The 23,140-nt window shown below is 39.1% G+C and overlaps 1 protein-coding gene across 1 annotated transcript in view; it reads right to left on the bottom strand.

Annotated features, from left to right (window-relative positions):
* Positions 1 to 23,140, bottom strand: part of LOC136871848 (ribosomal RNA processing protein 36 homolog) — a 194,088-nt gene that overhangs the window by 98,181 nt on the left and 72,767 nt on the right. The window contains exon 3 of the mRNA XM_067145475.2: positions 2,652 to 2,766. Coding sequence (XP_067001576.2) covers positions 2,652 to 2,766 — 115 coding nt within the window. The remainder of the gene's footprint in view (positions 1 to 2,651; positions 2,767 to 23,140) is intronic.

Here is a 23,140-nt window from a genome sequence, read left to right as displayed (position 1 = left end):
GACTGACAAGCCCTGTGTTAGTATTAAATTGAACGATGAGCCTGAAGTTGTCCAGCAGCAGTTTGGAACTACAATCACAACCTGAGGTAACCTTACCTAATTCTTTGCTAGTTGTTTTTTTTTTTTTTTTTTACGTCGCACCGACACAGATAGGTCTTACGGCGACGATGGGACAGGAAAGGGCTAGGAGTGGGAAGGAAGCGGCCGTGGCCTTAATTAAGGTACAGCCCCAGCATTTGCCTGGTGTGAAAATGGGAAACCACGGAAAACCATTTTCAGGGCTGCCGACAGTGGGGTTCGAACCTACTATCTCCCGAACTTACCTAATTCATCTTCTATAGATGATCCTGCTACTTGGAATGTCAAGTTAAATTCAGTAGTTGAGAATGTTATTAAACTTTGTTCAAAAACAAAACCGTAAGGGTGGATTTTTCGAAATCTCTGCGAACTTACAAAGATGGTAAAAGAACATTGTCTCAAAACATGTTTAAGAGTACTCTTCCTAATGGAGACATTGTTTTAAGAGATTGTTTATTGTATTCACAGTCACCTTGGAAAGTATTCTGTATGGAAAAAAATATTTTTTTTTCAAATCACTTTATGTAAATTAACTGATTAATGTTTATAGCTAAGAACAATGCATTTTAAATCGGTGTGCGAAATTTCATGATTCTAACTCAAGTAGTGTTAGTTACACAACGTTTCCTTTGATATTGTTTTAAAACTAATAATCTTGAAAACTGTAAACTTCAATTTGTAAACAATTATTTTTTAGAGGAACAGAAATGCGAGCGGGAGGGGGGCGGCTAAAGATTGTTTGCCCAGGGCGCTGAGTACTTGAAATCGGGGCCTGGGTATATGGAAACTGATTGGCGTCTGACGTGCGGTTCCTATAAGGGAGATCAAATATTCCTTCACTTTATGCTTCTCAGTCATAAAGCGATGAAAATGGTTGAAATAATTCGTCACTTTTCGGCATAATGTTGTTCTTCGTCGAAGTCCATTTCTCTTCATAAAATTAATTCAGCCTCGGCTAACCTTCAAATACGAGACGACTCCACGTGCCGCGGCTATTTCTCATTCTTTAAAATGCAGCATTTTGTGAGAAACGGCTTATCCAACATTGCGTAACAAAATCATATAGTTAAGCAGATAATCCTCTACTTGCGGAAACTTGCCGCTTTTTGGCCCGCGAAATGCTTTGCGAGACTTGTTGGCCGTTTGAAGTGCACTTTTGTTACCGCGGTAACGCATGTTTCATTTGGACACTGAAAACTTGCTGCCCGCTGCTCTATTCCCGTATGTTTCGGCGTAACTGAGCACCGCGAGTTCGTATGATGCAGTATTAATCGAGTACTGTGGACTGACAAACACTCGTCAAACTAGTGCAGTGGGATTTCCTGCCGGCCAATACAGCACGTTGCCCTGTATTTGGAATGCCCGCTTTCGCAATAGGAAGCCTGCTACCTGAATAGTTGGCATCTTTATTTCGAAACGCATCCGGAGCTGAGTGATGGATGTTCGAAGTTGTGGGTGCGTCAAATTCCACTTTGGACCCAAAAATATTGGGATGTGTAAATTATGCAAGGGCATCGATTACGGTACGCGAGAAAATACGGTAGTTTCCTTTAATAGCCGGTAAAATAAACGGAAATTTATAGGCATCTCTGAACACTTGGAGATAACGTTTGTCATATTTTTTGGCCGTAGCAAGAAAAGAAAATACCAGAAACTATCACCGACACAACCCCCTTAAAAACATTCAACACATTAAAATTATGCTCTTAAATACGCGAAACTACCACATACAAAACAATTCAATATATCCCATACATTATTAACATACGACTTTGACACGGGGGGAAAGCATAGATATGCAAGGAAAAACACGTGGCCTACAACTCCGACGAAACTACGCACAGAAACGATGTTAACAGCGCGCGAACAACACAATAACTCATTCTTTCGTCCTGGTTAACTGAGTCGTTAGCGCGTGCTAGCCTCTTGCTTGCAGGACGATTGCCGCCCCGAATCCCCAGCTGTATAAAGTGCACACACTGCTGTGGTGAGCGGGAAACACGATACACGAAGGCGACGGACGAAACACTCACGAAATAAAGCATCAAATACGCTTGAAAATTAGGTTTCGTAAATTACACAAGCACATAAGAATTTATCCTTTATTCTAGGGGAAGAGTATTAGCCGTACTAGAGGTAATATTAGTAAAAAATTGGAAGTAAAAATAAATCGGAAGACGAGTTAAAAACCGGAAAGTTTCCGGGTAAATCGGAAGGGTTGGCAGGTATGAAATATTCATTTATAGGAAGAGGAATTAAGGACTGGAGAAATTTACCAAGAGAGATGTAATGCATTACCAAAACAGCATGGATGGCCATTGCAGAATACATCATTAGAGATGAATATGACAACAATGACAATCGTGGTAAAAATTCGAGTTACGACCATGCATCAGTGAAAAGAAAATATTACAAATTAATTATTAGGCAGACTGAGGACACAACTAGAATATCATGTCAAATTTAGTTAAGTTATAACTAATAACTACATAGAGAGAGCGATCTGAACTGCAGAATATCACTGATAATGAAGTCATCCTACAATCATTAGTATAAAATTCAAACGGCTTTACCTTTTCATCGAATTTCCCACACAGTGGATCAAATCTAGGATCGCGGACAATTTTCTTCGGATGTGTAATGTCTTGAAATGGACCAGGACGTATCTTTGAGGACATTTCACGGGGCCTAAAGAAAAAAAAGCATTAAAGATTTGTTTAGAAAATAAAAAAATTACTGTATTTCTTCAACTATAAGCTACAACCAATTGTAAGCCGACCTCCAAGAAATCAAAAAGGAAAATTTAAAAATGGTAATTTATTAATGAAGCACACAAAACATAAGGAATGCATTTTCTGACATTTAATTGTTTAGTCAGTCATTTCCACCAGACCAGTCACATTCATGTTACTTATTTCTTTGTCACTATCTTCGTATAGAGCAGTATCTCGTGGCGTCTCAAGCGCATTTGAGAGAAAACAATTTTTTAACGCACTGTAACCGTTCAATTCCGTTACAAACATTCCTCATCAATTATTATTAATTATTATTATATCATTATTTGTTTTATTCTATTCCATCACGGTTCATGGTGTGGGTTACAGTAGTCACGTAGTGGTTCGGGAACCATGGGCAACGGCTGAGTGGCCTAGTAAGTGGTCCTGAGAGTCGGGATACCAGTTGCTATGGAATGGGAGTGGGCATCTCGAACATATTCTGAGTCCTGGCCCTCCTTGTGCTCAGGCGGCTAGGACTATATACAATTCACTGGTGGTCCATAACCCGTTAGAGGAGAGATCCTCACTTGGACTATGTGCAAGTAGGGTAGCATCCTGCTTCATGAATTTACCGAGCTCAGAACATTTTAAGCAAGCCTCGGACCTATGGGAGTAACGGAGTCCCACTCCCATTCAACAGGCGAGGGACTCCTTGGAAACAACTTGGCAAACGAAATGGAATTCGATGGGGAGCTATCAATATTAATGGGGCTTACGGAAGAATCAAAGTAGAACTGGCTGAGTCAGCAAAGAAGATGCATCTGGATGTGCTAGGAGTAAGTGATATTCGGGTAAGGGGAGATAACGAGGAAGAGATAGGAGATTATAAAGTGTACTTGACGGGTGTTAGAAAGGGAAGGGCAGAGTATGGGGTAGAGCTGTTTATCAGGAATACCATTGCACGCAACATAGTTTCCCTTAGGCACGTAAATGAGTGAATGATGTAAGTAGATTTGTCAGTTGGAGGAATTAGGATGAGAATTGTCTCAATGTATTCACCATGTGAGGGTGCAAATGAGGATGAAGTTGACAAGTTTTATGAAGCATTGAGTGATATCGTGTTCAGGGTCAACACCATGGATAGAATAGTGCAAATGGGCGATTTCAATGCGAGAGTTGGGAATAGAACTGAAGAATACGAAACGGTGATTGGTATATGTGGGGAAGATATGGAAGCTAATGGGAATGGGAAGCGTTTGCTGGACTTCTGTGCTAGTATGGGTTTAGCAGTTACGAATACATTCTTCAAGCATAAGGCTATTCACCGCTACACATGGGAGACTAGGGGTACCAGATCCATAATAGACTATATCTTAACAGACTTAGATTTCAGCAAATCTGTTAGGAATGTACGAGTTTTCCGGGAATTTTTCGATGATACAGACCACTATCTGATCTGTAGTGAAATAAGTATCTCTAGGCCTAGGGTAGAGAAAGTGAAGTTGGCCTGCAAATGAATAAGGGTAGAAAATCTCCAGGACGAGGAAATTAGACAGAAGTACATGGATATGATTAGTGAGAAGTTTCGAACAGTAGACAGTACGCAGGTTCAGGACATGGAAAGAGAATGGGTGGCATACAGGGATGCTGTAGTAGAAACAGCAAGGGAATACCTAGGAACAACTGTGTGTAAAGATGGAAAAAGGCGAACATCTTGGTGGAATGATGAAGTGAGAGCAGCTTGTAAACCTAAAAGGACGGCTTATCAGAAATGGCTCCAAACAAGGGCCGAGGCAGACAGGGATTTGTACGTAGATGCAAGAAAAAGAGCGAAACAAATAGTTGTTGAATCCAAAAAGAAGACTTGGGAAGATTTTGGTAATAACCTGGAAAGGCTAGCTCAAGCAGCAGGGAAACCTTTCTGGACAGTCATAAGGAATCTTAGGAAGGGAGGGAAAAAGGAAATGAACAGTGTTTTGAGTAATTCAGGTGAACTCATAATAGATCCCAGGGAATCACTGGACAGGTGGAGAGAATATTTTGAACATCTTCTCAACGTAAAAGGAAATCTTCCTGGTGGAGTTGTGAACAGCCAACCTCATGGGGAGGAGGAAAATGATGCTGGTGAAATTACGCTTGCGGAAGTGGGAAGGACGGTAGATAAACTCCATTGTCATAAAGCAGCAGAAATAGATTAAATTAGACCTGAAATGGTGGAAGTATAGTGGGAAGGAAGGGATGAAATGACTTCATAGAGTAGTAAGATTAGCATGGAGTATTGGTAAGATACCTCCAGATTGGACAAAAGCAGTAATTGAACCTATCTATAAGCAAGGTAACAGGAAGGATTGTAACAACTATCGAGGTATCTCATTGATTAGTATACCAGGCAAAGTATTCACTGACATCTTGGAAGGGAGGGTGCAATCAGTCGTTGAGAGGAAGTTGGATGAAAACCTGTGTGGTTTCAGACCACACAGAGGCTGTCAGGATCAGATTTTCAGTATGCGCCAGGTAATTAAAAAATGCTACGAGAGGAATAGGCAGTTGTGTTTATGTTTCGTCGATCTAGAGAAATCATAACACAGGGTACCGAGGGAAAAGATGCTTGCCATACTGGGGGACTATGGAATTAAAGGTAGATTATTAAAATCAATCAAAGGCATTTATGTTGACAATTGGGTTTCAGTGAGAATTGATGGTAGAATGAGTTCTTGGTTCAGGGTACTTACAGGGGTTAGACAAGGATGTAATCTTTCACCTTTGCTGTTCGTTGTTTACATGGATCATCTGCTGAAAGGTATAAAATGGCAGGGAGAGATCCAGTTAGGTGGAAATGTAGTAAGCAGTCTGGCCTATGCTGACGACTTGGTCTTAATGGCAGATTGTGTCGAAAGCCTGCAGCCTTGGAACTTGAAAATAGGTGCAATGAGTATGGTATGAAAATTAGCCTCTCGAAGACTAAATTGATGTCGGTAGGTAAGAAATTCAACAGAATTGAATGTCAGACTGGTGATACAAAGCTAGAAGAGGTCGATAATTTAAAGTATTTAGGTTGTGTGTTCTCCTAGGATGGTGATATAGTAAGTGAGATTGAATCAAGGTGGTGTAAAGCTAATGCGGTGAGCTCGCAGTTGCGATCAACAGTATTCTGTAAGAAGGAAGTCAGCTTCCAGATGAATCTATCTTTACATCGGTCTGTTTTCAGACCAACTTTGCTTTACGGGAGTGAAAGCTGGGTGGACCCAGGATATCTTAATCATAAGTTAGAAGTAACAGCCATGAAAGTAGCGAGAATGATTGCTGGTACAAACAGGTGGAAAAATTGCATGAGGCTACTCGGAATGAGGAGATAAAGGCTATTTTAGGAATAAACTCAATGGATGAAGCTGTACGCATAAACCGGCTTCGGTGGTGAGGTCATTTGCAAACAGAGGATTGTGACGACGTTCAGTAAATTCACAGAGGCTTGCAGACTGAACGCTGAAAGGCATAACAGTCTATAATGATAATGTATGTAATGTATTGAACCCATGACCTTTGTGCCCTAAGAACATTATGCATAAATTAATAATTAAACTAAAAGTTGGATTCTTGATAGCATGGATTTGACACGTGACGAGGGGGTGATTACTTTCGGTCCCACGCTCTGGGGTACGTGACGTCAGCCACACATGTCGACGGCGGAAGAATCTCAAGTCATTTTTGCTAACTATTTCAAAGCGCGTGTACATGGCATGACCCAAGCCAAGTCAAAAAAATATAGTGCCTATCAAAGGGGGTCAATCATCTCACAAATCGAACCCGTAAAAATTTTAAATGTCCATGAACACTACCGCCCGAAATGTAGCAAGCATGTAGTCACTTTCAAAACTCTTGAAATTACAGTTTAGTTAAGTCAGAAAATTTATAGAAATTTTCTTGGCGGCAAAGGGAGATATCCGAAGAGAGGGGGTAACTGCTATAAATATGAAGGGACGCCATGGCGAAGTCTCCTTCTCCGGCGTTTCTGATACAAAGCGGACGAGAAATTGTTGAGCTGCTCTGCGAAATCAAACACCAAAAGTAGACTGAGTTCATCGGCAGATTTTAGCCATTGTGGCTAGGTCTTGACTCCATGAGGAGATAGTTTTCTTGAGTGAAATAACTGTACCAGATAGGACGGTCAAAGTACTGAATAAATTCTAATGTGATTAAGTAATTCGTGTGCGGAAATAATTATAGTCCATCGTGTGCGCTCAGCAAACAAGTGAAGGGTATTTTCTTTCTTTTTATGCTTTATTCCAGGAAACCTGAAGAAATATAATAATGATATGGAAAGCCATGAATGTAAAAATGGCTAAATAAAATGCCAGGGTCGCAGGTGAGCCCTATGACGAACAATGGTGTGACTACATAAGGTAATGTGACTTTCCATCCTATTACCTATTATATCTTGTCTCGTGATCTCTAAAAGTGTATTTGAATGGGGATATACGACGCAGTGGTCACCCCTAGTAAGTTTTGTAAATGTGAGAATACGACTAAAAGAGTCATTTGTTTTATTTTCCACTTGTATAAAATTTTGAAGTCTTGTGAGTGCCGTATAATGTTGTAAAAGTTATTGAATAGGGTTTCGAAGTGATATCACGTCCATTGTAGATAGTCATCCATGTGAGTGTACTGCCTATATTTTGTGATGCCAAATGAAGATGTTCATTCGACGTAAATTTTTCCTGTCTGCAATTTGACGTTAATAATGTAGGAATCCATGGTTACTCATTTTCAATCGAGTGGAAGCGCGCTGTCGGGTGAGAATCTAGGGTGATGAATTTGGTCACGGAGAGAAACGTTTTTCTAGGCCCATTTTAAACTGTGTCTGACTGACAATAAAAAGATCTAGTAGAATGTTTCGGTCATTTTTTTTTTTGTTGTAAAAATCAAGTTATTAAATACGATATCCTTTATGCGAAGTTATTCATGATTAATGCATTGTGCGATATTAGACGTCGAGATTTCTAGTAAGGATTTTATTCCAGTTCTTTGTCGATGATAATTGTGGAGCTGGGAAACAGAGGTTAGTTTTGTTGATATGAGATTTGTGAATCAGGTTGGACCTGTCATTGAAGCTGGGACATGGAAGCCCGAGGAATGTTTTATATGAGTTGAGATGAGATGTGCGAATCAGGTTAGAGTCCTGTCATTGAAGCCGGGACACGATAGCCCGAGGTATATTTTATAATGTTGGGAATGGAAAGAAATACATAGAAATCCATAGCAGTGTTAATTTGCGACGCGTATAATTAGTGTGGGCATCTTGAAGCATAATCTGTGCATTTTGTTGGATAGAATATCGTATTTGTTTAATTAGGTCGGCAGAGTTTAAAAGATGAGCATTTTGAGAAGCCAGTCAACTGGAATAAACCAGGTGTTTCATGTTACTGCCAAGCGAACTTGGGGACGAGAGGCCTCAGCTGTGATAACGGGACAGGCGTGGAATTGAGATTGTACTGTATTCTCGGCCGGGGAAAACGTTAAAATGCTGGATTTAGTTGAAATTCATAGCCGGTAATGATCTGAGTATTGTGAAATACTGTAAAATTTGTTTAATTGGGGACGTAATGAACATTTGAAATCACGAACTTTGAGTATAAGGAACAGAGTAACCAAATTCAGGGTTGTCCAAAATATAGAGCGATAGTTGTGATGATCGGTTTGTCTGTGAGGGGTGTGCAAAATTCATAAATGGTATGACGAGAGATGACATCGTAATTATATGGCGAGTTGTTTGCTTTGTACGTAGATTATTAGGATATCCAAGTGTTAATAACGGTTAGGACTAGATTAGATTTTAAAAGTGTGAGATCAGGAGACAAGATATATAACTGGACATGAATTATGTAACAATTCTTTTCCAGCCAGACAAATATCACAAGATTGAATTCACATCACAGCTGCGTAGGAATTTGTGAAGAAACCAGAGTTTGCGGAGATAAAATTTACTGTTCTTTAACATTTCGTTAAATCATTTAAATTTATTTATTTTATTAAATTCAGTGAAACCGCATTGTGAAATAACTTTAATCAAGCGAATAACATGGAGATGCATTCTGGAAATTTTAGTTTGTTTTCTGGGGAATATTTAAATGTAAAGTAACGATTAAGGGGACATACCCGAAGGAAATGGATTTTGCTGCCACAAAGTTTGTGAGCGTTGCTGTTGTTGTAATTATTGAACTTTGATTGATTGAGCAGTGAATGTGCTGGGGATAGTAAAGTGGAAACTTTGGTCATCAACCGATGTAACTTAATTGTGTTTAGCCTTCAGCCTAGAAACTTGGATGGTCAGGGGGTCATCAACCTCCGTGACTTAGATTAGGGCCATATGCCATTGTAGCATCATTTCCTTGCGGTCATCATCCACAATGACTTTAAAGTAACTTAGAAGAGTAGATGTCGGTCCATGACATAGACGCAGGTCACATCGATTCAATTAAGGGTCCATGCCGTAGAACCACTGTGTGGCACACACCAATTGGACTGCCTTAATTATACCCAGAGTCCAGAGTTCGTGTTACGAGGGCTGGACCATAACGAATCACTATGATGGTACATGTGGTCTCACATGGAAGCCGAATTTAAGGATTTCCAGACTTTCCTTTCTTAAATAATTAATAATTGAGACAATGGTTTCTAGTAAGAATGCCCATCAGGCAGTTACATTAAAGTCTCACACCAGTGTTCTGACCTTTATGTAAAAATGATTGTGGTGTCCAGTGGACACAATTGACTTCTATGATACCGTTGACATATCAGATTGCTTCAGAATTTTCCTGAATAAATAGGAATCTTTTAAACAGACCTTTCATTCCAGTAGATAGATTAGAATTACTGAACCCTACCTTTACCTCAGCAAGTGACGAAGAACCCGATACGACCCAAGAGACAGATCTCATGAACTTTGCTGATAGGTAAGAAAGGTAGGTATCCCTCAATATGGACCAAAGGGTTCAGTATGTATGTATGTATGTATTATAACCTTTCAATGATATCGAGGTCAAGAGCGTAGGATTCATTGAAAGTTATAATATAAACAGATCAATGAGAGCAGCACATAAGTACATAAATCGCCGGAATACGTCCAGTTTATACATCCAACTACGTATAAAATAAAAATAAATAACCGAGACAGCTCGCACATTAATAGAAAATCTTATGGAATGAAGTAGGAAAATCAAGCTCAGAACCCCGTGGTATATTGAGGATTGAGTTAAGAATAGTTGAAATACAAACAGAGACCAGTAAGGAGAAATTGTGTCAACAGCTGTGAAGAGGAAAGGTCATACATAACATTTAGTCCGGAAAACGTCACAGCGGAGGCCATGGAATAACTTAAAGCAATGCAAGGTCAACCATCAAGAAGGCATGTGCGAAGTGACTTATCATATGTGTTTGAAAGAATAAATAGATGGTAGAATGTTTTCCTTTGCTAAACTCTGTGAGTGAAGGGAGTGATTGTAATGTCAAAGTTCCTCAAATGTCAGAAACATGTGTAATGGAGATTATAATATAGCAGTTTTTATATGAATCATGAAATGCAAACCAATTATTGTTGTGAGATAATTTAAATGGAATTTTTTTTTCTTGACTATGTATGAAGGAAAGCAGATAGAAGGTCGATATTGAGAATAGATTCAACATATTACGAAGAATTGAGGAAATCAGTAGAATTTTAAGATATTACATAACTTAAAGGAGGGTAATAATTGATTATACGGCGCCGATACATGCAGGCGAGTATCAGTAAATGAAAGTGTGGATGTAAAGTCTGTTTAAACTCTGTCTAATATAATGTGTACAAGTTTCAGGGTTTGGAGAACGACAAGATTGTTAATGATTATGATCCAGGACATTAATAAGACGGAGATGGGCGCTTAAGCTAAACTAGGATCCTGATGGATCCGAGCTCTGCTGGGATGACCGAAATAACATAAAAACAGATGTCCAGAAATATTACAACCTGAAGGATGGGATGAACACCAGTGTCTCTAAACGTTAAGTACCCAAGTAATGTCTTGCCCTGTTCTATTTGTAGTAGTTTATTGTAGTATTAGATTTGTCATCACATGCAGGTGACTTTTAAGAAAATGACTTGAATAACCTAACGTGTCGGTCATTGTTTATTTTGTGAAGTGTTGGTCTGACTGTTAACGAGATAGGATTTCGGTTTATCGTCAGCGTTTAATAGGGATAGGCACGAATAGGTTTCACCCGTTGCTCTTATACTATTTGAAGAATTGTGGAAGTTAACTATGGTAAGGTAATATCGAGTGTTTGCAGGTAAGTCTGTGAATGTGTATATGTGATGTTAATATTGTGATCCTCTCAAATAATTTGCTCAGCAGAATGAGTTAATGAAGTGCTAGTTTATTGTGAGTTGTGCGATGTTTATATGCGTGGCGTTAAGGATCTTCGATACCTTTGCTTATATATTCGTGTAATAATGCAGATGTGGTGCACATTTTGATGAGGTATGGCGAGTATAGAGTCTCAAATATTATTACAATATTTATAAGTCCACCTGTTCAATACAATACAATATAAAATTTTACGGGCATCATCAGCCTATATCAATCTTAACAATAGTACATATGGAGTCTTTCTAATCTTATAAATTATAGGGTAAAATGTTGAACAATGATTTCGTAAAATATTATACAATAACATCTAAAACAACGATATTGCACCAAAGTGTGTTTAAAAAAAAAAACAGTAAATCAACAGTTTTTGAAGATTAAAACGTGGTTAAACATGAATATTTTAGAGTTTAAAACTAAAATGGATCCTTTTGTTATAAATCATTAAGACTGTGACGGCCTTGAGTGTAAGCACAATCATCAAAGGGGGATGTTTCTTCAATTCCCATAGTATGAATCCAAGATGGTAAAATCACTGTCAGTTATTTAAAACAGAAGTGTGAACGTAATAAATATGTTAAAATGTATACGGTTGATATATCTGAAAGTAGAAAAGAAAATGGAACTTCTTGTGGAGGCGTTGCTGATGATAAAATATTATGTCGAAGCTAGCGGATGTCAGTAATTATGTTGGTGTGGTAATCAATTGGATCCAAAAGATGGTCAAGTGGGTGTTATAACCCCGTTGAAACATTTGGTGGAAGAAATGATCAAGTTGTTTTTCGTACGGTGTGTATTAAGTATGTCGAGCGTTGCTGGAACAGCCCGACGTACTTAATACGCACCGTACGAAAAAACTCTATCATTTCTTCCAACAAATGTTTCAACGGGGTTATAACACCCACTTGATCGTCTTTTGGATCCAATTGATTACCCCACCAACATAATTACAGACATCCGCTAGCTTCGACATAATATTTTATCATTAGCAACGCCTCCACAAGAAGTTCCATTTTCTTTTCTACTTTCAGATATATCAACCGTATACATTTTAACATATTTATTACGTTCACACTTCTGTTTTAAATAACTGACAGTGATTTTACCATCTTGGATTCATACTATGGGAATTGAAGAAACATCCCCCTTTGATGATTGTGCTTACACTCAAGGCCGTCACAGTCTTAATGATATATAACAAAAGGATCCATTTTAGTTTTAAACTCTCAAATATTCATGTTTAACCACGTTTTAATCTTCAAAAACTGTTGATTTACTGTTTTTTTTTTTAAACACACTTTGGTGCAATATCGTTGTTTTAGATGTTATTGTATAATATTTTACGAAATCATTGTTCAACATTTTACCCTATAATTTATAAGATTAGAAAGACTCCATATGTATTATTTTTAAGATTGACATAGGCTGATGATGCCCGTAAAATTTTAACCATATGAAATAGTGGATTATATTGTATTGTATTGAACAGGTGGACTTATAAATATTGTAATAATATTTGAGACATACGTCAACTTTAATACAGAACCAAAATGAGAATAGTTACTTGTAACTGAGTATAGAGTCATTGAATGTTATGATAATTGCTGCGGTTATAATTGTGTATGAGATTTGTTGAATTGCATGATCCGGTAGCGTGATTAACCTTCGAGAAGGTTAATGAGTTTAGGATAATGATGTTAAATGAAATGTTCACCGCGTATTTTAAAGAGTTGGATAGGCAAGCAATGTAATGTAATGCTGGAATTTGAAGGTATTTCGAAGAAATTAATGTTGAGCGCATAGGATTCATCATAATATAAGATTGTGGTACAGCGTAGAGTAAATAAATAGATTAGCGGACGAATAGTTAGGATCTTCGACAATTAACACATCTGAACAGTAGACAAGGAAGTATTTGAAATTAATATCACCTGTTACTGTGTATTAGCACTCGAAGTATTGCTTGATGTAGTTATTTGGTCAGTAGAATTATTTTTCAGCAGATATGGAGAAGAAGCTGATGCAGCGCAGACCTTCTAATATTGTTCTATTTGTATACGTCAATAGTTAGCAGTTGTTAATTTCCAGGTGTGGCGATGCTGAACATTCTGATGAGTGTAACGGCCCTGTGATTATTTATCTATGGAATTACTTGTGTCTTGGTCAATTAGCAGATGTGATTCTATACTACGTTAGGGAATTAACCACCAAGGGAATTCAAGTTGTTTATTAGCTAGATAGATATTTAAATGACAGAATAGATAGAACAGGGAGGGCAAACTTTGGGCAAAAGTGATCCAAATGAATGAACAAAAATGAAAGACTTGATGATTGGCAGATTTTCTTGAGTGATTAATAATTTCATTATAATAAAAGCATTTGTAAGACTGTCACGAATTATCTAAAAATTTCAATTTAATGTTGAGTAAAGTGTTAAAGATGAATATTCGGAACCAACAGAGTGTGATAGAATTTGTATTAATCATATTTCTCCGTCATGAAGCCTGTTCACATATTTATTATTATATTTTCTTAGAATTATTTAATTAAACTGAATGTCCTTTCAAACTTTTGTTATGATTTTCATTTCTTGAGTGATAATTTAAGAGCTTATATATATAATTAGGTAGGATGTAGAATTATTTTCTCTCAGCTGATGTATGATGAGATGTGACCTGTACTCATCGAAGGGCCATGCCCTTGAGTAGATTTTCATGCGAACCATTGAATTCTAGCTGAGGTCTAACTGAAGAAATTTAACATTTTACGAACCACTCGTGTTCACGAACGGTCACAGTACGTATGTATACCATCATCAACCTACACCACTAATTACTTATCACCCACACCATGTCATTTCATTAACCATGTATTCGATTAAGACTGATTATATGTATATATTAGAATTAAAGATAAACTCAATACAAGGGCGCGATGACCTTAGATGTTAGGCCCCTTTAAACAAGCATATACACGGTGAGATTTGTGGAAGTACAGTACATGTTAACATGTAACAAATTCAGAACCTGGCACAGTTGCATAACTTGAGGAACGTATTAATAGGAGTGTGGACATGCTTTGCAATATCCACTGCCCAAGGGCAAGTTGGCACACGATACCATGAAGTGAAGAGTTACAGTAGTGTTATGACGTGGTGGAGTAGCGGGAACAATTCAAACAAACAATCATCGCGTGAGCTTAGCAGAGAGACTGGGTGTCTGATAGATGTCGAGAGGGAGAGACTCGTAGTAGGAGAAGCCACGTGACCTTGCAAGTTTATAAATGGGCTTTCATCCCTTGGAGAGGCATCTTATAAACTGATAATCTTCCAATCTGCAGACTTCTTAACATCCGTGTATCTCAGACCACTAACTTGTCCTCATTTGAAGGATGTTCTGGATTGAGTCTCATCTCAAATGGTCTGACATAGCTTTGCCATAATGGCAAGTAACTCTATAATGAGAATTGAGATTATGCGCTGTACCGTTAGTTCAATCTATCTCAAATGTAAGAAGTAGGTCGAGTGAAACTATCACAGTAAGCAGTACGCCTAACTATTTCAGTCAATTCATATGGCTAGTCTTCATTAACAATACAGTAAACGTTTTGCAATGCAGTTTATTTACATTACATTATAAAGTTCGGTACTAGTTTTGACCCTACTCGGGGACATCATAGCCGTAAATATTCAATTACACAATTTAGTCACAAAGTATCCTAAAACAATACATTTTTGTTAAAATAAGCAATATTACATTATCCAGCTTAAAAGTTAACGGTGAAATAAACAGATAATAAAACAATTATAAACTAATACACCATTGTAAAATGGCTACATTTGGAACCAAGTACTATGGTTCTAAAGGTATATCTCTCATGTGAGTTCTAAAAGTACTGTTTTTGCATAGCACTAAATAAAATTAGCACAATTATGATGAAAGTTCAAAAAAAAAAAAAAAAAAAAAAAATGCTTCAGAATGTGCTTTATAAATATACACTGACTGAGCAAATGCCACGGGATAGCGGAGCACTGATGCGCAGGTGTATTGTCTGCGCACAACACACCCCCTGTGCCAGCGGCAGTTGTATAGGAGACCTTGTGAGCAGAGGCTGTGCATGTGACAGGTGTAACATGGAATGTCGTCGTGAGCTGACACCGTTTGAACGGGGTATGGTGGTTGGTGCCCGACGGATGGGAAGCACAATTTCGGAAGTGGAGCGGGAATTAGGCTTCACAAGATCAACCGTGTCCAGGGTGTATCGTTAATGGTTGAATGTGGGTGTCACCGTCCACAACAGATGAACGACCAGCCGTCCAGCCACCCTCGATGACCATGACCGGCGGCATCCGAGACGGATTGTCAATAGTGACAGACGGGCAACCGTGCAACAAATCACGGCTCAATTCAACACAGGCTGTGCTAGACACGTCTCCCAGTGGACAATCCGTAGGAAAATGGGTTCTATAGGGTATGGGAGCCGGCGCCGCACACAGGTATCACTGTTAACCCAACGTCATCAGGCACAACGACGCGCATTTGTCGCCAGTCACTAGGGATGGACACTGGAACAATGGGGTAATGTGATACGGTCAGACGAATCACGATTTCAACTGCACCATGTCGATGGGAGGCACCGTGTATGGCGCAGACCACATGAAGCGATGGATCCCGCCTGCCTCGAAGGTGTGGTCCAGGGCGCTGGTGTCACTGTTATGGTCTGGGGTGCATTTTCCTGGTATGGAATGGGCCCCCTAGTTGTTCTGGAAGAGACATTGAATGGTACGTAGTATGTTGAGCTGCTCGGAAACCACCCCCACCCAGTTTTGGCCTTCCAGCGCTCAGACAGTTCTGCGGTGCTTCAAGATGATAACGCGCCGCCACATCGCTCCCACGTCGCCCGGGAATGGTTCCAGGAACATGCAGCGGAGGTCCAACGACTGCCATGGTCACCCAGGAGCCCCGATATGAACCCTATCGAACATATCTGGGATGTCCTGGAACGCCGGCTCCGTGCCATGGATCCTGCACCCATGAACAGACCAGCATTGGCGGCCGCTCTGCAAACGATTTGGTGTCAGCTGCGCCCAGAGGACTACCAGGGACTTGTCGACTCACTTTCACGGCGTCTCACTGCAGTTTGCAGGGCCAAAGGAGGCCCCACATGCTATTAGGTGACTATCACATGGCATTTGCTAAGTCAGTGTATATCTAAGTACTAATAGTCTAAAAGAGAGTCTTTCTGGTAGATTCTATTGACAGCATGGCCTATGTTTTGGCTCTATTTCAAATTGTTGGTATATATATGTCATTGCGAGTAAAATTTGACACTTTGGTATTGAAAGTTTTTCATTTGAGTTCTAATAGTAAAATGGGTTTGCTGATATTGAAGTGAGAATAATAATTCATGTGCTTAATGTAAATGAATAAACCATATTATTGAATAAACTTCCAGTAGAATTCTAAGAAACTGAATACAAGGACTGCGCGTGGTGGTTGAATAATTGTGAGAAGATTGAAGTCTCAGTTCATTGCGGAGCAATTGGACCTAATAAACAACAAGAAAAAGCCAAAGTTAGCGTAAAGAATTAAGGAAGAAAGGGAGAGGAAAGAAAAGTGAAGGTTACTCATCTTGCGCAGAAGTGTGTGAAGCATGACTGATAGTGTATAACTGGTGTGTAAGAGCGTAAATGAGGGAAGTATGAAATGTAAGGGGGGGGGGTGAGGGGGGTGAGGGGGGGCAGGGCGGGGAAGAACGGGTTAGACGGGATGGATGTGGCATGGGAAGGGAGGGGAGGGAGGAGGAAGGATTGCCTTTAAGGCGGGGCTGAAGGATGTGGGAACGAGGATAATAGCTTTGGAAAAGTACCTTTAATTAAACTTAAAATTGAATTCTCATTAGTTAGATTAGTGTTTCTGAGAATAGTCAAGTAAGTCAAATAAAATTCTAGATTTCTCCGAGATATCATTAAGATTATAATTAGAATTAAAGTGAAATTTAAGCCAATTTATAAATTAAAATTATACATTTTTTGGTAATTTTTTAAAAAATCTTTAACATGAACATTTTTTTCTTTTTTTGCTATTTGCTTTACGTTGCACTGACATAGATAGGTCTTATGGCGATGATGGGATAGGAAAGGCCTTTTTTTTTTTTTTTTTTGGCCATTTTGCTTGACGTCGCACCGACTCAGATATGTCTTATGGCGACGATGGAATAGGAAAGGCCTAGGAATTGGAAGGAAGCGGCCATGGCCTTAATTAAGGTACAGCCCCGACATTTGCCTGCACATCCCTCCACCAGCTATTCATTCAATTCTACATGACCATCTCCATGTTAGAAAGGTTTCTTCCCTTTGGGTGCCCCATTCACTTTCAGAGGAACAAAAGGCACATCAAGTGAAATGGTGCCGAAAAATGCTAAAACAGTTTGAAAATGGGAACTCGCATAACGTCAATAGCATCGTTACAGGTGACAAAACTTGGCTTTATTATTATGATGTCCCAACAAAATCCCAGAACAAGGTATGGCTGTTTGAAGATGAGGGTACTCCTGTGACTGTGCGAAAGTCAAGGTTAGTGAAGAAATGGATGATTGCAGTATTCTTCACTAAAAGGGGCATCCTGACTTGGGTTGTGCTAGAAACACAAAGGACAGTTACTGCGAAGTGGTACAGTGAGACTTGTCTGCCTCAGGTCATCCAGGCTCTCAAGCAGCTCCGTCCAAGATCATGACTCAACACTTGGCTCTTGCATCACGACAATGCTCCAGCACATCGTGCTAATGTAACAATGGATTTTCTTGCCAGATCAGGATTGACTGCGCTTGATCACCCTCCATACAGTCCTGATCTTGCCCCATGTGACTTTGCACTCTTCCTAGAAGTGAATATGAAGCTGAAAGGGCGGCGTTTTGCATCTGACAAGGAGCTTCTTGGCAGCATGGGATCAATAGTGTGCAAATGTAACCGATGAAAAGTAGCAGAGTTGGTTCAGTGACTGGTTTCGACGTATGGAGAAGTGTATTGAGTGTGGTGAAAAAGTCTAAAGCGTTCACTCACATTGCAAATCTTTTCTAGTACTCTTTGTATATAGTGTTGTTAAAACTAAAATAATTGTTATTTAAAACAAATTTTAAAACAGAAGTAAATTCAAGAATTTCAAGTTTACTTAATTTACTGTATTTTGTCAAATTCTGTTGTATAATGGAACAAACTTCACATATGGGGATGTTGGGATACATTTCAATCAATCACTACTGATCTGCACTTAGGGCAGTTGCCCAGGTGGCAGATTCCCTATCTGTTGTTTTCTAGCCTTTTCTTAAATGACTGCAAAGAAATCGAATGAATGAATGAATGAATGAATGAATGAATGAATGGAGTGGTTAGGTTTGATTTTAAAAAGGTTGATTTTGTCAACTAGTTCTTTAGCATTTCTAATAGACTTGTTGGCCAGAGAATGGTAATTTCATTTTAAGAATCTCTGAATGAATGAATGATGTTTTATATAAAGGACCAGGTCTGTAATTAACTATCAGTCTAATGAGGATGCCGGCTTTATGGATTTTTGGAAGTCTACTTCACCAGCAACAATTTCTTTAGAATTACTGATCATACAAGGACATTCGTCAAGAAAACCTTTACCATTGACTCTGGAAGCAACCAGTAATCGAGGAAGACGTTCGTCACTGATATAACCCATTGGAACTGGACTGTACTGCTTACGTTTCTTGCCAATCTTAGATGCCGTTTTTTGAAGCGTGACATCCTTTGAAATAATAGAAAGAGAAGAGAGAGGTTCCGTTTTTGGTCCCACGAGCACGCACGAAATATGTTGACCTTCGGCAGAGTCCAGGAGTAGTACCAAAGGCAAGGCTAGATACTCCAGAGGGCGCCCAGTATCTGGAGTGGGTCGTTACGAACTACTCTCCCAGTAGCCATGCATCCCCTCGCCACGACCCAAAACTTGTGATTGGGGGAGGATAAAACCTCCATATTAACCTATTCTACCCGAGGCAGAGAGGTAGGAAGAGGAATGAAATTTAGGGAGGTGAGAATAGAAAAGTAGAAATGGTAATGAAGAATAAGGAGCACAGTCACCTCTCAGGCAACTCGGGGGACACCTTGTTAGTCTGGCCCTACACCGAGGCCAAACCAGCATGGGTAACCCTGAGCTGGTACAGCCACAAGCCCTCACATCAACGTCAAGGTCATGGTGTCCCTCGAGGGAGGATGCCCTGGAGAGAGAAGAAACATACAAATACCGTTATAAATGGAGGCACATCGTTCAAAAACATCCTATCCGGCTCGCTGGAAGGAATTTGTGATGATGATTATTTGCTAAAAGAATGTAGAAGGCACCATCTGTTGAAAATCTGTTTAACTAACATGCACGACAGCTGTCAGTTGCAGTTGTTTACTTTGTTTAAAGAATGTAGAAGGTGCCATCTATTTACAATCTGTTCTTAAATCAAGTAAGTACTATATATTTTATTGCTCTAACTTCAATAACATTGATCTGCCAATTCATTCCATGATGCCTAGGGGCACAACAGGCAAACCAGGAGGGAGACTTCCAACCAGAGGGCATTCCACACCATTGGAACGTGTCACAGATTGCAGAAGAAGAAACTGTTGACAATCTGTTTAACCAGACAAACAAAAACAACTTTGATTTAAGAAAGATAGAGAAGCTCAGTGCAATCGCAGACAAGACAGATTCAATGCTCAACGACAACAGTTAGTGCAAGATAAGATAACTCCACCTCCATCTAAACACCAGTGCAAAAATACAACTATATGATCTTCCAAGAACATATTGTTCTGCCCGTTTTTCCTGTAAGGACAATGAAGTGCAATCACGCAGTGTTGGTGATGTGGACAAAAAGTGCGTACATTGCTCTGCAAGATTGTTTGCAGGGAAGTTCAGTGACAATTCAGCTACCATGTGTTACCACAAGAGAACGGTTCATTTAGAGCCCATTAAAGTTCATGAAGAGCTTCAAAACCTCATAGAGCAGAATGATAACTATCCAGAGGTTGTACGGTGATTACATGAACGCCAACTTTTCCAAAGATCATGTACAGTCGAGCGACTCCCTGTCCACTTACCGGAAGAACAAATGGTGTACTTTCAAGCTGGATACAAAGCTAATGGTAACCTTGATAGGGACTCCAAACTCATGGCATATTTTAAATCGTGCAATGAGAATATTACTGCCTGCAAGTACCTTTAGCACAAAATTCCCAAACATTTTGTGTGGTCAAAAGGACAATGCAATATTCAGAACAACAAAAAAGGCTTCGGAAAGATCTACACTGTCAGTCCATCCGACATCAAAACATATTAACTCAGAGTACTACTTTTGCACATCAAAGGATTGCAGTTGATGGAATGCTGTGCAACTCATTTCAACAAGTTGCAGAAAAATTACGCTAAGTCATTAACAATGCTGAATGGAAGGAATAGTTACAGGAGGTTGCCAGACACAAAATGCCAACACAACTAAGATGGCATTTTGCTATCATCTGCATATTCTGTTCTCCTGCCAATACAACTGAGTTGTGGAAAACATTTCAGGATGCACTTTCAGAAGGTTTTCGGAGACAGCACATGCTACCTGAAGCCTACAACCTCACACTGTAAGAATTGGTATCATTTTAAATATCATGGCAAATCTTCCCAACAATTCAAGCTACTGACCCCTATTGTGACCATCACACAACATACAACAGAAGCCTACAACGTAGAAGAACATACAAACGGCAAGACAGCTTATGAAAAGCTGAACGTAGAACAGAAGGTAATAACTGAGAAAGTCTTACATGCAGTAAGAAATAAATTTCCCTATTTTATGTCCTAAAAACTATGATTGTACAACAATTAATGAATATGTCATTACCTCAGTTATGATTCTGTCCAACATGAAGAAATAAACAACATTCAATTGTACCCCCATGGAATTCTTGAACTCCTTAAATCTGTCTGGTCACCACCTCAAATTGCTTTTAAAGAAAAATGATATTATGTTAATACAAAATATTAACGCAAATCAGGGATTAATTAATGGTGCAAGATTAGTGGTAACTCACTTAGGCGAGTATACCATCACTGCTATATTCATTCACGCAATTAAAACTATGCTCCCACCCCACATTAACCTCATACCTTCTGATCCAACCGTGCCTTTCCAAATGATAAGATTACCAGAACCTGTTTTTTCTCACGGACAGTTATACATGGCTTTTTCATGAGTTTGTAGATTCAGTGATATTTAAATGTTGTGTGTTAAAGACACATACAGCCAAAAAGTAAAAGATGATCACATAATAACTACTGTACTAACACAGTTTCAATAATAATAATAATAATAATAATAATAATAATAATAATAATAATAATAATAATAATAATAATAATAATAATAATAATAATAATAATGTTACTGGCTTTACGTCCCAGTAACCACTTTTACGGTTTTCGGAGATGCCGAGGTGCCGGAATTTAGTCCCGCAGAGTTCTTTTACATGCCAGTAAATCTACCAACATGTGGCTGACGTATTTGAGCACCTTCAAATACCACCGGAGTGAGCTAGGATCGAACCTGCCAAGCTGGGAACAGAAAGCCAGCACCTCAACTGCCTGAGCCACTCAGCCCGCAGCACTGTTTTCAAAGAAGTGTTGTAAAGTAAAGTTTGTAAAACAAAATTCACATCTGGCAAAGACAATATCTATTTTCTTATATCTAATTTTTAAATGTTTTACAATTAAACATACAGCATATGTGCCAACTTTACAAAACCAAAAATCATGAGATTTTGATATGAAAATCAGGAAAAATCAGGAGAAATCAGGAGATGCAATTGGACAAAACAGCTTATTCTACATGTTTTGCGCAATACAGTACTAGGCCTACGATATATTTATAACACTTATTGTCTCAAAGCCCGACAGTTGCTATACGAGGCTACAAGGCTAAAAATTAGACATCTCTATTCCCTCACAGGAAGTATGTGAATGAGACGATCGATCTCTGATACGCCTACTGAAAATAGTATGAACTCATGCTCCACGTGTTAATCAGCCATGCACTTAGATGCCATTACTTGGCAAATGCATAGATTAATATAGTACTGCATCAAGCGGCCGCGTGATTATGCGAAGCGCAATGCTATTTGGATCAAATAACTAGCTGATGTACCCGTGCTTCACTACGGAATTCTCAGAAAGACTGTCCTTATAGTTTTCCCAACTGAAGTCAACATAGGTCATTACAATGATGCCACTATGAATGTCTCGATTAAAAGCAATGCTGTCATATGAAATATTCGATAAAATGAAAACAGCACATTTTCTCACTTTTAGCGAAAAGTACTACGGTGTTGATCTAACAGTTCAAAGTTTCAGAGCTAGAATGACCAGGCTCCAGACAGCAGCGAATACTCCTGTAATTATTCCGTTTAAGTATGCACACTGCTCATTCCAATCACTGCCTCAAAGTAGGGATCGAATAGCTGGAATACTATGATGATCCAGTGTGTTACGTACCAGTAGCATCAGAAAATTAATGAACCAGAAGAATGGCATGCTAAAGAAGAGAGAGATCTAACTCCCCACTCCCCAGCTACTTCCCGCCAATATTCAGGTAGGCTGTTATACTCGATACGCAGCAGTAATCCCATCTATCAGAGATAAATGACAGCAGAATACACAAAGCGCATCACAACAAACAATGGTCAATGTAATGTTATCGTTGATCAATTTTATGAGGTTTCTCTATTGGAGGCCTTCACATTTAGTTTTCTTCCGAATCTGTGATATTAGAGCATATAACGTCAAGTGAGTCCTCCTTTCTTCCATGACAACCTCTTGTGTTACTTAAGCAATTGTTCCTTCATGGCTTTTTCTCATTTTTATAATCATCTTCACAATTTAATCACCATCACCA

The sequence above is a fragment of the Anabrus simplex genome, chromosome 4 (assembly GCF_040414725.1).
Source record: "Anabrus simplex isolate iqAnaSimp1 chromosome 4, ASM4041472v1, whole genome shotgun sequence".
NCBI lineage: Eukaryota > Metazoa > Arthropoda > Insecta > Orthoptera > Tettigoniidae > Anabrus > Anabrus simplex.
This window is presented reverse-complemented; position numbering and strand designations above follow the sequence as displayed.